We start from the raw sequence: 14,789 nt of genomic DNA on the forward strand, positions 1-14,789 counted from the left end.
TCAAAAATACCTAGTAGTTTTGATTATATAGGCATTCAAAGTTTCGAAAAATATCGAGTCCCGCTAACAGTCCCGTGACCGCTTATGGGCCCCATACAATAAACGTGATTTTTTGGCTTTTTTTGCTCTTTATCAATAACGGCAACAGGTAGCACTTGAAATTTTCACCAAGGCCTTAATTATATTATGTGTACTTTAATAATTAATAATAATATTAAAATAAAATAAAAATTTAAGGGGGGCTCCCATACAAAAATTACGCAACAAGAATAGTCTGTCAAGAAAGTGTAGAAATTAAAAAGTAGCAACAGCGTAGTGTCATCCCTTTCTTTTTAGATTGATTTGAAAGGGTGTTGTGAAACACTACGATGTTACCACTTTTTAATTTTATCATCCCTTTTTTTATCCGACTTCCATAAAACGAGGAGGTTTTATGATCGGCTGTGGAATTTTTGTTTTCTTAGATTGATTTGAAAGGGATGACACAAAGCCCGAGATAAAAGCTATGCAATATAATATTAAGCATGGCCATTTACCTAATATGTAAAGTTTTAATATTATAGTAAAACACTTTTTGAGCACTCTGTGTACCCGCAGCTTTAAGATATCCGTCAATTAAGATTCACCTATACAAAGGAGATGGACATTAGTCATATTAAAAAGATCTTCGGACTTATCGCTTTTGACAATGGGCGGGGACTACAGTCTACATGGGCGACTAGAATAATATAAAAATTGAAAGAAGTAGAAGGGGAGACGAAGTGCTACCGTTTTATTTTTGCCGAACGACCTTAAAGTTGAGCGCAGCCTATGGCTGGGGAGGAAAGTTGACCTTTTCTTTCAGGTTTCTGTATTTCCATTTAACACAATAATTAGTGTTATTTGTTTAAAAAATCGGCCAACTGTGAGTCGGACTGACACGAAGAGTTACGTACCTACCGCTTCAGAGCGGAAGTAGATAAAAATTGTGTTTTTTGTATGGCCCCCTTTAAATTTTTGTTTTATTTTAATTTTATTAATAATAATTAATAATATTAAAGAACAAAATATATTTTAAGTAAGTATTTAGTAAATATTTCAAGTGCCTATCCAGCCTACCTGTTGCCATTGTATTGATTATGATTTACTTACGAGTAAATAAATCCGCCAAGTGCGAGTCGGACTCGTGCACGAAAGGTTCCGTACCGATACAGAGTAAAAATGGACTAAAAATTGTGAATTTTGTATGGGAAATTTTTATTTAATTTTATTATTATTATTAAATATTACGAGTAAAGTAGACATATAAAAAAAAGAATGTGTGAAAAATTCAAGTGCCTACCTCTTGCAATTATTTATATTATAGAGCGAAAAAGGCCGAAAAAATCACAACTGTTGCATGGGAGCCCCCTTTAGTATTATAGCGGCAACAAATATACACAATCTGTGACAATTTCAGAAGTTAGCTATAGCGGTTCTTGAGATACAGCCTGGAGACAGACAGACGGACAGACAACGAAGTCTTAGTAATAACTCTATAACGGTACGAATTATTTATTTGTATTTTTCTACTAACCAAATACCTGAATTTATTTTTATTTGTAACTTTTTTTTATGAAATAACGGGCAAAGGTCACCTGATGGAAAGCAACCACCGTTGCCTATGGACACTCGCACCATCAGGTGGTCTTCTTGAAGAGGCAGGTATAGCTATGATGCTATTGATTATGTTCAAGTAAAATAATCGGCCAAGTGTAATAATTTTTAGTTGTATCACAGAATAGAACGCGGCTAATGAGGCGGTCAATATTTGAGGCTGGCAGCACCGGCCATCCCAATTTAGATTTTTTAATTATTGCAACATTTTCACAAAATGTCCGACGCTAAATGCCAAAGTGATGATATTGAGCCATCCGCGAAGAAAATCAAAAAAGATGAGCAAAACGGTAATCCAGTAACAGAACTGCATGTACATCTGAAGGACTTTATACCGACAAAGATAATAAATAACAATACGAATGGAAAAACTGTGTGTGTGCTCGGCAGTTTCAAAGACAAAAGTGGTGTTGCGGTCGTACTTCTAGAGAAGAAAGCATTTTCAGGGGATCAATTGAATGACTCCGGCTACTTTTCGGACGCTACAGAACTGCGTACGCTCTTCCAAAACGATATTTACGGCAACTTTGAGTGTTACCCGAAGCCTGAGATTAATGGTAAGTCATAGCACATAAAGAGCCACTAAAATTCAAGGTTCATTAAATTAGCATTAATATTAATAGTATTTGGCTCTCGCATTCTTATCGCGTTAAATCAGTAACGTTTCCAAAATGTAATGTAAAATGACGTCACAGATTTACTCATTCTAAATTTGATTTCTTTGTATGTTTCATGATTTTCGTGCCCTTTCACTCAGTAATTGTATATGACCTTTATTCTTTGCGATAAATATTATCTGTTAGTGAAAAGTTTTCTCAGAAAGATGATTTTGAAACATATGGTGACTACAATCTAAGGCTGCCTTCACATTAAGTCGCGAGTAGTGCGGCAGCCGCGCGACTTCTATACTATAACGATGCTCCAAACGAGCCGCGCGGCTCGCGACTTAGGCTGCGTTTTTTTTTGAAGCGGAGCGGAGCTTAGCGGTGCCCGAATTTACCAATCGTGCTATTCCAGCGGAATGACAGCGAAGATTTTGAGTATGGTGATTGGTTAATTTGATAAGCTCCGCTCCGATCTGCTCCGCTTCAGTGGAAACGCAGCCTTAAGAGCGTTTACACCTTTCACGCTCAATTTGGCCTAAAACTGTACTTTTCAAACTTGAAAAAATGATCAACCACTTGTCGCAAGCACTGCGGCTGCAGTGCTGCTGCCGCAGTGCTCGCGACGTAATGTGAAGACAGCCAAAATGTATTTAATATGTTTCCAGGTGTGAAAACTTCAATAATATACCCCGCTACAGAGAAGCATATTGTCAAGTTTAGTCAACAAGTGAAACATGTAATACTTGAGACTCCAGAGTGCTATGATAAACTGACTTTGCCCTTTTTACAAAAAGAGCAGTTTAGTTTACAGGTAATGTTCAATGAGACTACAAAGTTTTGTACAGCCTGCCTAGTATACGCCAACGAGATATCTCACTCTCGAGATAATTAAAAACTACTCGTCTCATAATCTCGTCTCAACCAAACTCTATAATTTTTATATTGATGATAGATCTACGCGAGAAAAAATGTTTGTCATGCTAGGGTCAATAGAGATGAAGAGACAAACCATCAAACATCGAGAAAACATGTAGAGTGAGATATCTTGTTGGCGTATGCTAGGCAGGCTGTACATAAATTATGTAGAAATGGATATGGCAAAGTGACTTTATCCATTAACTAGCTGTCCCGGTGAACTTCGTGTCACTTTAAAACCTTCCCTGGATTTCTATGAATATTTGAAGAATAAAGATTTTAAAATGTGTTAGTCGCGCTAAAACTCAAAAACGGCTGAACAGATTGGACTGATATCTGTTCAGCCGTTTTTGAGTTTTAGCGCGACTAACACATTTGAAAATCCATTTTTATATATAAGAAGATTACATTCCTGTATGTTAAAGTAACCATTTCATTTTGTTTATTTTTATCCTACCATAAGACTTATATTTTTTTTTATGATCTCTGGTCAAGGTATAAAAGGGATTGTGTGTACAAACTTCTTTGTTTATTACCTTATTTATAAAATGATGCTTCTGGTGTGTTTCAGTGGGTACACAACATTTTAGACGGCAAGAGCGAGCAAGATAGGGTAGTGCATGACAATAAGTGCGAAAAGGAAGGCTTCGTTTTGCTCCCGGATTTTAAGTGGGACGGTAAAACCAAGGAAACTCTTTACTTGTTGGCCATAGTAAGGCCGAGGAATATCAAGTCGTTGAGGGATTTAAATGAGACACATTTGCCGCTGTTGAAGAGAGTTAGGAATGAAGGAAAGGTAAAGGACCTGTTAAGTATACTTAATAAGGGGGTTTCGAGGGCAATAAATCGATCTAGCTAGGAATCATTTTTAGAAAATGTCATTTAATTCGTGTCTTATCGAATACCGATCAGCTACAGCTCAGTCGAATAGCTAGTAAATTATAAAATGAAACAAACATGATTTTGTTGCTATAAATGTTTAATATGAGCAATGTCATAGGCAGGGTTTATAAAAATCATGATTGTTTTTTTTATGACAGATTTTTTTGTTTTTTTTTTTTTTAATCAATTAAATTATGATTTATTTAATTCCTTAGCGAAATATGTGGGTTTGACTAAATAACTAATAACTTTTTAATAAAACTACCATTTTTTTGTACTAGCAATACTCAAACGAATGAATGACAACCAACAAACCATGGGGATTCCCCATTTTCCCGCCGAACGTTTATTCGTTCTCCTACTGTCACACTGATCTCCATTATACAAGTAGGTACGCTGGATAGATGATACCCAGCTGTTTTTTGTACCTATTTGAAGCGGAATCAGCGCCCCCAAAATCGGGGAAAGAGAACTTAATCTGACGTAACTTGCAAATGGCCGCTCAATCGCTATTGGTTGTAGAAACCAAAGAGAATATAATCACTACGGTGGTAGAAACTAGTATTAGTTCCAAGTACTCCCACTACTGCTATCAGCGCCAATATGGCGACTTAAACGTCATGTTTACGTCAGATTTAGTTCTCTTTCCCCGATTTTGGGAGCGCTGATTACGCTTCAAATAGGCACAAAAAACAGCTGGGTATCATCTATCCAGCGTACTTGTACAATGGAGATCAGTGCGACAGTAGGAGATCCATAACATTGTTATTTCAAATAAACGATTTTTATAGAAAAGTATAGTTTGATTTAAATCACTGATTTAAATTTAAAAAATCACTTGATTTAAATCAATCAACCCTGGTCATAGGTGTCATCTAATATTATAATTTTCCTCCATAGCAAAGTCAGAATTCAGTGAAAATGGCCTGCCAAAACTGCAATGCAACATGCACTTTTGTCGCAAATTTATGCAGTTATATTAACAGGAACGATAGTAAAGGATTGCAGAAAGCTATTCAAAACTTCTATGAAGGAAAAATATTAAAACTATTCAGAAACTAATTCAGTATTCATTTCAATTTCAGAAAGCAATAGTAGACAAGTACAACGTCCCCGGCAGCCAACTACGTGTGTATCTTCACTACCAACCGTCGTTCTATCATCTACACATCCATTTTACATATCTCCTGCACGAAGCACCTGGAATTTATGCGGAGAAGGCACATCTCCTTGACACGGTTATTGACAACATCGAAATGATGAGTGATTACTATAAGAAAGCTACCCTACCTTTCACTATTCGTGAAATGGACAACCTTTTCAAAGTGTATGAAACGAACGGACACGTTAATAAGGTTATATCGGATATTGATAAATAATTTCTAGTGTAAACTTAGTGAAAATGTTGGTTAAGGATATATTTATAGAGTTAAGGGAACGCCTTCGCTGTTGTAATGTTTACATCATTACGAATGTTGATTTTAAGAAGGATTGTAATTTGAAAGTCAGCATACAGTCGGACTGTATTGTATTAAATTATTATGACAATGAGGATTATAGACGTAGGGACAGTCTATCGTCTATTGAAAGTCTATCGGAGTCTGAAGACGATAATGTCACTTGTACAATACCTATACAGGAGTTCTGCTCGATTATACCGAATTCGATGTCATGTTTGAAGGTAGATAAGAATACTATCACATTTAGAATACTAACCGAAGCAAAGAACGGTGGGAACTTTTATAAAGAGCTCCTTGCACCGTTAAAAGAAAATAGAATTGAATTGAACAAACTCATAATTAACTTAAATTCAGGTGACGAAGTCAAGATACTCTGTGCAAATTGTCAAAATGTCGTCTCAAATGGTTTTATTAAGTTTGATCGTGTTTTGGAATTGCCAACGTCAAATTTGGATATGTCAGAATGGTTCTGCCATGGTCACGGGCATACTTCGAACATGCTAAAGCCTAGTAAACTAGATTTTCTATACCGACTCACATTCTTTGTCATCAACAATAACCACTTATCAGAGAAAACCAATAAGTTTAACCAAAAACGGAGCGTGTATCATTGCAATAGATGCCTAGCGTGGTTGGGATCAAAAGAGAAAAATAATGTGAAATTATACAACTCCGAAGTTAAAATACAGCATGGTACAGTAACTAAACATGTTTTCAAACATGTGTTCTCAACGACAGATATAAGTACAGATGATTTTATTTATACCATAGAATGTATGACGAAGGAATTCAATTTGGGCTTACAGTACACAATGATGTGTAAAATTGTTCTAGAATGTGCAGTGACGGCGACAACAAAACAATATTTGCTCATTTGGATCATGGATAAAGATTTGGAGGTGCTCCGCAATTCAGACATAATAGATACAAATACAATAGAACTGCATTCGAGCAGACTTACTAAGTTGTTATACAAAATTGAGCCGTGTTTGAACGATGAAGTTGAAACTTGGTTGACGGATCCGAGCGTAGTGAATACGGACATATCCAAGAGTATGTTTTGTAACGGTCTCAAACATTTGGAGAATATGTCGTTAAAAGTTCCAGAATCCTTTAGATTTACCAACGGGTACTCTGTGAGCTACTTAAATGTCTAATGGGATTACTGCAATGCTTTTTACGTTAGACTATAGCGGGATCACCAGCACAGACAGTAAAAAAATAAGTATGTGTGCTACTCGGGGACTGCCGCGGTAAAGCTATTGCATAGCACTTTTTATCAATTTATTGCAAATAAAATTCGCATACGTCTAGTCGCACGCATACAAACACCGTGCCGTATTAGCGAATCTGCGATTGTGTGAATCGAATTTTGTTTGGTAAAAAAATGTTATAAATGTTTACCTAAATAAAGCATCTTCAGAATGAACCATGAACATTTAATGTAAATGAAAATGGTGATGTATATTTTTGAATAAATTACCTCAAATGAATTTGTGTTTATAAGCTGCCCCCCTCCCTTGGTACGCCCATGTGTGTGTGTTCGATAATTATTGATCATTCACACACATCTAATTATATTTAAAAGGGGGTTTTTAATATTTCCTTTATCCTAAGTCTGCCGTTGTACACCTACTTGACATGTGCTGCGTATATTTCCTAGACGTTGAATGTTGATTAATTCATACTAATGATAAATGCGGAAGTATGTCTGTTTGTTACCTCTTCACACCCAAAGGCTGAACCCTGAATTTAGCTGAAATTTAGTATGGAGGTTAGTCCCGGGAAAGGACGTATAAGCGTAAAAAAAATATCCTATGTCCTTTCCATCCTCCTCTATATGTATAAGGGCCGGGACAGAAAAACACGATACGACGTCTTGTCGTACCACGGTCCACGACGCGACGTCGTTTCACGGTCCACGACGCGACGTCGTTTCACGATGCGACGTCGCGTCGTGGGAATCCACGACGAGCATCGTAAAAAACTACGACGCGACATCGTGACGTTCCACGATATACGGCACGAGTCACGACGTCGCGTCGTAGAAACTCACGACAGTTGTTATTCAAAATTCAAAGAAGACGCATCGTGAGTTTCTACGACGCGACGTCGTGCCTTGTACCGTGGCATGTTACGATGTCGTGTCGTAGTTTTTTACGATGCTCGTCGTAGATTACCACGACACGACGTCGCATCGTGAATTCACGATGCGACGTCGTATCGTGTTTTTGTCAATGATATTCTATGTTACTAACGTAACTAGATTGGAAGTTAACGGTAGCAACGCGTTGCCACTTCGAAGATGCCTGCAGGCATATCTCCAATGCCGGCTCTTGATATAGGCGAACGCGTTGGCCAACGCGTCTGCAGACGCGTTGGCAGTGCGCTTGCAACGGCGTTTGTGAGTAATCCACACATAGAAAGGTCGTTCAGTATGCTTTGGATCGCGCCAATGTGCGGACGGATTCAAAATGGATGTTTAGTCGCTAACAGCTGCAGCTGTTTATTTATTCACAGCTTATAATTACTTTGTAAATGTGGACAAGAAAAAGTTTTTAAAGAGTATTCTGGAAATAAATAAATAAAAGGCGAGAAAACGTAACAAACAAAGAAATAAACTCACTTTTACATAATATTTTATAATATTAAAATAATATAAGTAATTATTTTATTACCTACTTATTATTTATTAAATTATTACATACAAAAATTATTACATATTATAATAATTATCATAATTATAACTCCGGGCAAACTAATCGCGCGGCCTATGTGTGGATGGAGCGCGAAGCTTGCGACAAATGTCCTTTGATCTTTTGCCGACATTTCCGACCCGCGCGGCAAGCTCGCAGATGCGTCGGCCAACGTCTAAATACCTACGGCCAACGCGCGAACGCCCGTTCTACACATTGGGCCAACGCGTCTGCAGACGCGTTGGCCAACGCGTTCGCCTATATCAAGAGCCGGCAACATACATAATGACATAACGAATATATGACTTGACATTGTCTTTTGAACAAAAAAGTGGTTACGCATTTCTGAGAATCTTTTGTAAGACATTGCTACTCTAGTATTTTAGAAACTCATTGGTTTTGTGTGTTCTGGCCCTCCTGGCCCTAACTCCCTTGCGCCTGTAACGAATTTTGGCGTAATGGAGTTGCGGTTATCTAGTATCAGAATAAATAAAACACAAGGATAAAACGATATGTTTATTATATTATGCTCTCAACCTGCTGTGTTGAATCCCGCAACTGCGATATTCCATTCAATATGATGGAGTAGTTGAAATACCAGAAGAAAATGAAGATTGTGGCGTAGAGTACATCTGAGTTTGTAGTTATGGAAACATAATATTAAATCTTAAAATATCTAAAAATCATTAACGCCTTAACCCCCAAGCGGTCACCGGCGACCACGATAACAATTGAATGGCATTGTGTCTGGTTTTCTCACGATTGATCGAGGTATTAAATTTAAAAAAATACACAAGCATATTAATACTCTAGTGTAGCGGTTCCCAAGGGTTTTTTTTGGTGGACCCCCAAAAAATAATGGTGGTGTCTGATGATATTTCTAGAAACTAATTTTGTAGCACACTGAGAGTGGCTACTCTAGAGAATAGTACCTACTTGCCCACACCTTAATAGAAGTTCAAAAAACCCTAAAAGTTTCTAACATCAATACCTATTTTACATTATCCATAAGCAGAACGGCTCTGTGGTCTAGTGGTATAGAGCGCGGCACTTGACTCGGAGGTTGTGGGTTCGATTCCCGCGTTGGAAACATGTTATTTCTAAGTTTGGTTAGGACAATGCAGGCTGATCACCTGATTATCTGACAAATAAGATGATCCATGCGTCGGATGGGCATGTTTTAAAAAGTCGGTCCTGCGCCTGATCTCTCGCCGGTCGTGTTGGTCTTCCGTCCCAATGGATTATGAGAGTAACGGAATAGAGAGTGCTCTTTTGTACTGCGCACACACTTGGGCACTATAAAATTACTCCTGCGTAGCTGGCCTGGTTTCAATGAAACTGGCCACCTTCACCGAAACCAGTGTGGGGAGCTATTATTATTATCCATAAGCAGGGACATTCCGCCTGTACGTAAATGTGATAAAATTGATGATTCACAGTCTATAATATACTAATAATGGTAAATACAATGTAAACAGGAAAGTGTGCCATGGTTTTCACACCTCAGGAACACCATTCAACATTAATTGTTTTTTGTTGTGGTTTTTCCCAGTGCCATAGTCTTTTTGCGCCCTGTGCGAGCTTATACATCAGCACCCTTGCTTTTATAGATATTATATTACCCAAAGCAATGTATAGGTCTATTTTACTGTTGGAATCGTGCTCTAGGGGCGCAGCGGGAACTATTATAGGGAGCAAACCGAAAAAAATCAACTCCTGCTTGGTTTGGCCATTTATGCGCCCCCCAGAGTCTACGCCCTGTGCCTGGGCACCGGTGGAACCGCCCTATTTACGGAACGGTTTTTCCCATGCAAAAAAACATGTAATAAATTAGAAGTTACCTATTAAAATCGGTTTATGAATACTTACTAATATTATAAGGTTAAAAAAAACTGTTCCATTATTAATATAATTTTCTATGTAAGCACATAAGAATGCTTCGCATAGTAAAAGTTTTGTGCAAGTTATTACAATAGACATTGATGTTAGCTTAAATAAATAGACAAAACAAATAGAAAGTTTATGATTCAGCTTTTCCCACAGACACAGATGCTTTTCCTAACTTTATAGAAAGCTATTACACTTAAGCTTAAGGGGCTGACAGAAGTACGCGGACTTATGGTTCGACGAAGTTCGCGAACTTAAAACCCGCGTACTTTAAGTTCGTACGTCTATCAGGCATTTTACTGTTTTCTACTAAGTACTAAAAAACTTACATCAAATATTTTTTGTTACATCAAATGTTTTACCTTATAATATTACTGTCTTAAGACAAAAAAAGTAGTTATTATTCAGCCCAATCATTAGTAAGACACAATAACTGGATAATATTTGTTGAATAATACAATCTTAGGATTACTAATAATAACTCACCAACACACATTATAGCTTTAGAAAAGGATACGAATAGTAATTTTCTCCCAGGGTTCCACCATGTAGAGTTCTGTAGCTAAAGAATATCGTAAATACCACTGATTAATAAGCTGGTAAACTTTCTTGATTAGATCCATCTTTCTTGGCAGATAACACTTGCTAATTTTGGTGATCTTCTATCTCTGGTATGATATATCACTGAGTGTAATAGTTGTATTTATAATAAAGCTTATTTACTATTCTATTGGAATTTTAAATTTCGGAATGTTTTTCACGAACAGTGTTTTCGCAGCAAAGTGAAGTTTCATCTAGGTACTGACACTGATAGCTCACAGCTGACAGCAGATTCTCTTAGCTGATTGACGTTGACGTTATATCCTTTTAATATTTCAAAGTTTAGCAGCAATAAACTGTTTATATAATTTCAAATATAGTCTGTCAAGAACAATGAGTTTCTAAAATACTAGAGTAGCAATGTCTTACAAAAGATTCTCAGAAATGCGTAACCACTTTTTTGTTCAAAAGACAATGTCAAGTCATATATTCGTTATGTCATTATGTATGTGAGATATGCCTGCAGGCATCTTCGAAGTGGCAACGCGTTGCTACCGTAAACTTCCAATCTAGTTACGTTAGTAACATAGAATATCATTGGTCAAGAAAGTGAAGAAATTAAAAATTGGCAACATCGTAGTGTCATCCCTTTCAAATCAATCTAAGAAAAAAGGGATGACACTACGATGTTGTGTTGTGGTGGGTAGATCCTACACCTCAATAATCCTAAATACCCCGGCCGATATCCCCAATCCGCCGGGGATGCAATGCGTAAAAAGGCACGTCTGTGCAGATTTCGTAGACATTTGTACCGCCGAAGAAATGGATTTCTGGGCAGTTGGCAGACATACGTCATGTGGTCGGCTTAAGTCAATTTAATATTAGCTGTGATCGGTCGGATGGGTTTGACCGCGACACTATTGATACAATTATTTTCGTAGACAACTGAGGGATCATTCGCTCTCGTCTGGTGTAACAGCTCTCGCCAGCTATGCTATCGCTTATTATTTCTTCTCATTATACCTACACGTACCGATTAGAGAATGCAAATCTCGCGAGAATGGGGCTCAAGCGAGATCCCGCGAGTTTATGAATACAATACCGCGAGATCTCGCCAATTTCGAGATCTCGCGAGATTAGCAGTTTGGTGGTTTTTTTTGCAAATAATCTCAATATTTGAATAAATTACGAAAAAAAAGTAATAAATATTATAAGATTAACATTCATTTTCACGATTTTTTTCAATAGAATTTTATGCACCAAACATGTAGTAAACTTTGACTGTATACTATCTATCAAATAACAAATGAAAGAAACAGCCAGTCTTCTCTTCTAATGCGCTTTTATAATTTTGGACGTGGCGGTAATATCGTGGACGTCCGCGGTAAAACTACAACATAGGGTTAGGGAAGAAAAATGTATGAAAATATATGGAGACGATTTAAAATTTCCGTCGACGATAACTTGTTAACCTTTTTAACGTGCACGTTCGGGGACATCACGACGCGCGATGTCTACACTCTTCTGAACCGCACAAAACGTCCGCGGTGCGTAAAATCAGAAGGGAATTTAACGTACACCCAATGTTTTATCGAGGAAGCCGGAGTCCACGATAACTTTTATAACTAACAAAACAACGAAAAGTCAAAATTCAGGACCTACTTGAGAATCACAGTGCACAGTTGCTTAGGCCAGCTCCTATTTGTTTTGACTCCGTGATCGCAACTCTGTCCTTGTCAGTCCGCGCTTCAAATATGACGTTTTTATGCTCAAGTGCAATCTCGTCAAACTCGCGAGATCTCGCCTTTTTTTCGTCCGAGATCAATCTCGCTAAAAAAGACCGAGATCTCGCTAGAACGAGATTGCATTCCCTAGTACCGATTGAGGCACGTAAATACGATTGATCTCCTCAACCTGGTTGTGGGACCATCCGCTCTCGCAAGATTTGCGAAAGATTACTTATATTACACTTAGACTACACAAACACTATCCAACAGATAGTGGGATAGTGTTTGTGTAGTCCCAAACATGAAATAAAGAGTTTCGGAGCCTATTTAATCCAAATATTTTCTCTTTACAATTTTAGTATATCGACATTACAGTGCTCAAGGTGTTACGTAGTTTATAATATCCTCTTTGCTCCAAGGCTTTAAATGAATGTAGACGGGGCGCTGCTGGTAAAAGAGAACTCTCAAACACATGTCAAAAATGACGATTTTGTATGATAGAAGTACCTTACCTTTTCTCGCCACGTTCATTTAAAGCCTTGTCGAACTGTAGATAGGATTTCTGTATTAGAAGAGAGGCTCTCAACATACTGAACTTGATTTTTTACTAGAAGATTTGACAAAATAAGTATGAAATAAATGCAAAATGCTCCAGAACATTTGTTTATAGAAGTAACACTGTGTCACACAAAGGTTCTACTTGGTGTTCTGTATTGTCCTTCTTCCCAGATTAATTATTTTACAGCTTTTGAAAGTTTACTTGAAGAACTAACACCGGCATATAAGCATACAGTCATCATGGGAGATCTGAACACATGTTTACTCAAAAATGATACCAGGTGCAACAAGTTAGTTTCTATCGTAAACTCATGTAATATGCAATTACTACCTTTAAATGCAACCCATTGTGCTCCCAACAGTAAGCCATCTCTTCTAGATGTAATAATTGTAGCATCCTCGACAGCTATTTCCAAACATGGTCAGTACAATGCTGACATGTTCTCATGTCATGATCTCATTTTTGCATCATGCAAGATAAAACCGCCCAAACTGAAACATAAGATACGTATGGTTCGTAGTTTTATCGGAATCGACTTGGACAAGTTGCGTGTTGATGCAAAAAGTCTGGATTGGTCACCGGTTACTTCAGCTGATAACATCGATGATAAGATAGAAACTTTTACATTAATGATTACAAAACTATATGACATCCATGCACCACTTAAGCCAGTTAAATTAAAACATCTACCTGCCCCTTGGTTATCTAATGAAATTAAAGAATTAATAACTAGCAAACACCGTGCTAAGGCTGCTTACAGACGACATAGAACTGATGAACATCACGAAAAATACATCAAAATTCGCAACCGCTGTAACACTATGTGTCGAGATGCACAGAGGCGCTACATTCATTCGTCGGTAGAAAGTGGTGGGACAGCTAAAACTTGGAAATTTTTAAAGTCGCTTGGTATAGCTAATCGAAGTGGGCAGGTTCCAATCAACACAGGACTTGAGGAACTTAATAAATTTTTCTCATCGGCATCAACAGCATTGAGCGCGACTGACAAGACTAAGACCTTACATCAACTATCTTTGCAGCCTCCTGAAAGTCATTCTCCTTTTTGTTTCAGTCCAGTTACTTTCAGTGAGGTTAAGAAAAATATAATGTCGATTTCATCCAGTGCTGTTGGTAGCGATGAACTTGGTCGAAACATGATTGTGCCAATAGTAGACATAATTTGTCCCATTATAACAGATATACTAAATCACTCATTAATAACAGGTACTTTTCCAGAATCTTGGAAAAGAGCTAAAATTATCCCTCTGCCCAAAAAATCTAACCCACAATCTTGTAAAGACTATCGACCAATCTCCATTTTGCCATTTTTATCAAAAGTACTGGAGCGTCTAGTCCATCAGCAGGTTGAAAACTTCTTAAACAGGTTGGAATTTTTTAACCCCCTGCAGTCTGGATTCCGTCCTGGCCATAGCACCTCAACAGCATTAATAAAGGTAACCGACGATATTCGTCGTGCCATGGACAACGGCGAATTAACAATTTTAACACTGTTGGACTTTACTAATGCTTTTAACACCGTTGATCATGATATTCTCCTGCAACTCCTGGTCTCTATGAATTTTTCCCCTACCGTAGTGGGATGGTTCCGGAGCTATTTGAATAACCGTAAACAGCGTGTTGTGGTCGAGGATGACGCCTCTGAGTGGTCAACAGTCAAGGATGGAGTCCCTCAGGGCGGTGTCTTATCACCTTTATTGTTTAGTATCTTTATTAATAACATAATAAAAATAATTATTTTCTCCTGCTCTCACATGTATGCCGATGACCTGCAAATTTATCTTCACGCACCTGTTAATGACTTGCCATCAGCTATTGCAAGAACTAATGAAGACCTTAAAAGTATCTGCGCTTGGTGTAAGTCT

General features: G+C 37.7%; 2 protein-coding genes across 2 annotated transcripts; both read left to right on the top strand.

Moving 5' to 3' along the window:
* Positions 1 to 1,815: 1,815 nt before the first annotated feature.
* Positions 1,816 to 5,416, top strand: LOC121737977 (m7GpppX diphosphatase). Its single transcript, XM_042129730.1, has 4 exons — positions 1,816 to 2,192; positions 2,906 to 3,051; positions 3,727 to 3,951; positions 5,123 to 5,416. Exons 1-4 carry the CDS (start codon positions 1,853 to 1,855, stop codon positions 5,414 to 5,416), a joined length of 1,005 nt encoding a protein of 334 aa, XP_041985664.1. The 5' UTR covers positions 1,816 to 1,852.
* A 23-nt stretch (positions 5,417 to 5,439) lies between these two features.
* Positions 5,440 to 6,750, top strand: LOC121737975. The gene has a single exon (XM_042129728.1). It carries the CDS (start codon positions 5,440 to 5,442, stop codon positions 6,652 to 6,654), a length of 1,215 nt encoding a protein of 404 aa, XP_041985662.1. The 3' UTR covers positions 6,655 to 6,750.
* Positions 6,751 to 14,789: the final 8,039 nt, after the last annotated feature.

This window comes from Aricia agestis, chromosome 22 (assembly GCF_905147365.1).
Source record: "Aricia agestis chromosome 22, ilAriAges1.1, whole genome shotgun sequence".
NCBI lineage: Eukaryota > Metazoa > Arthropoda > Insecta > Lepidoptera > Lycaenidae > Aricia > Aricia agestis.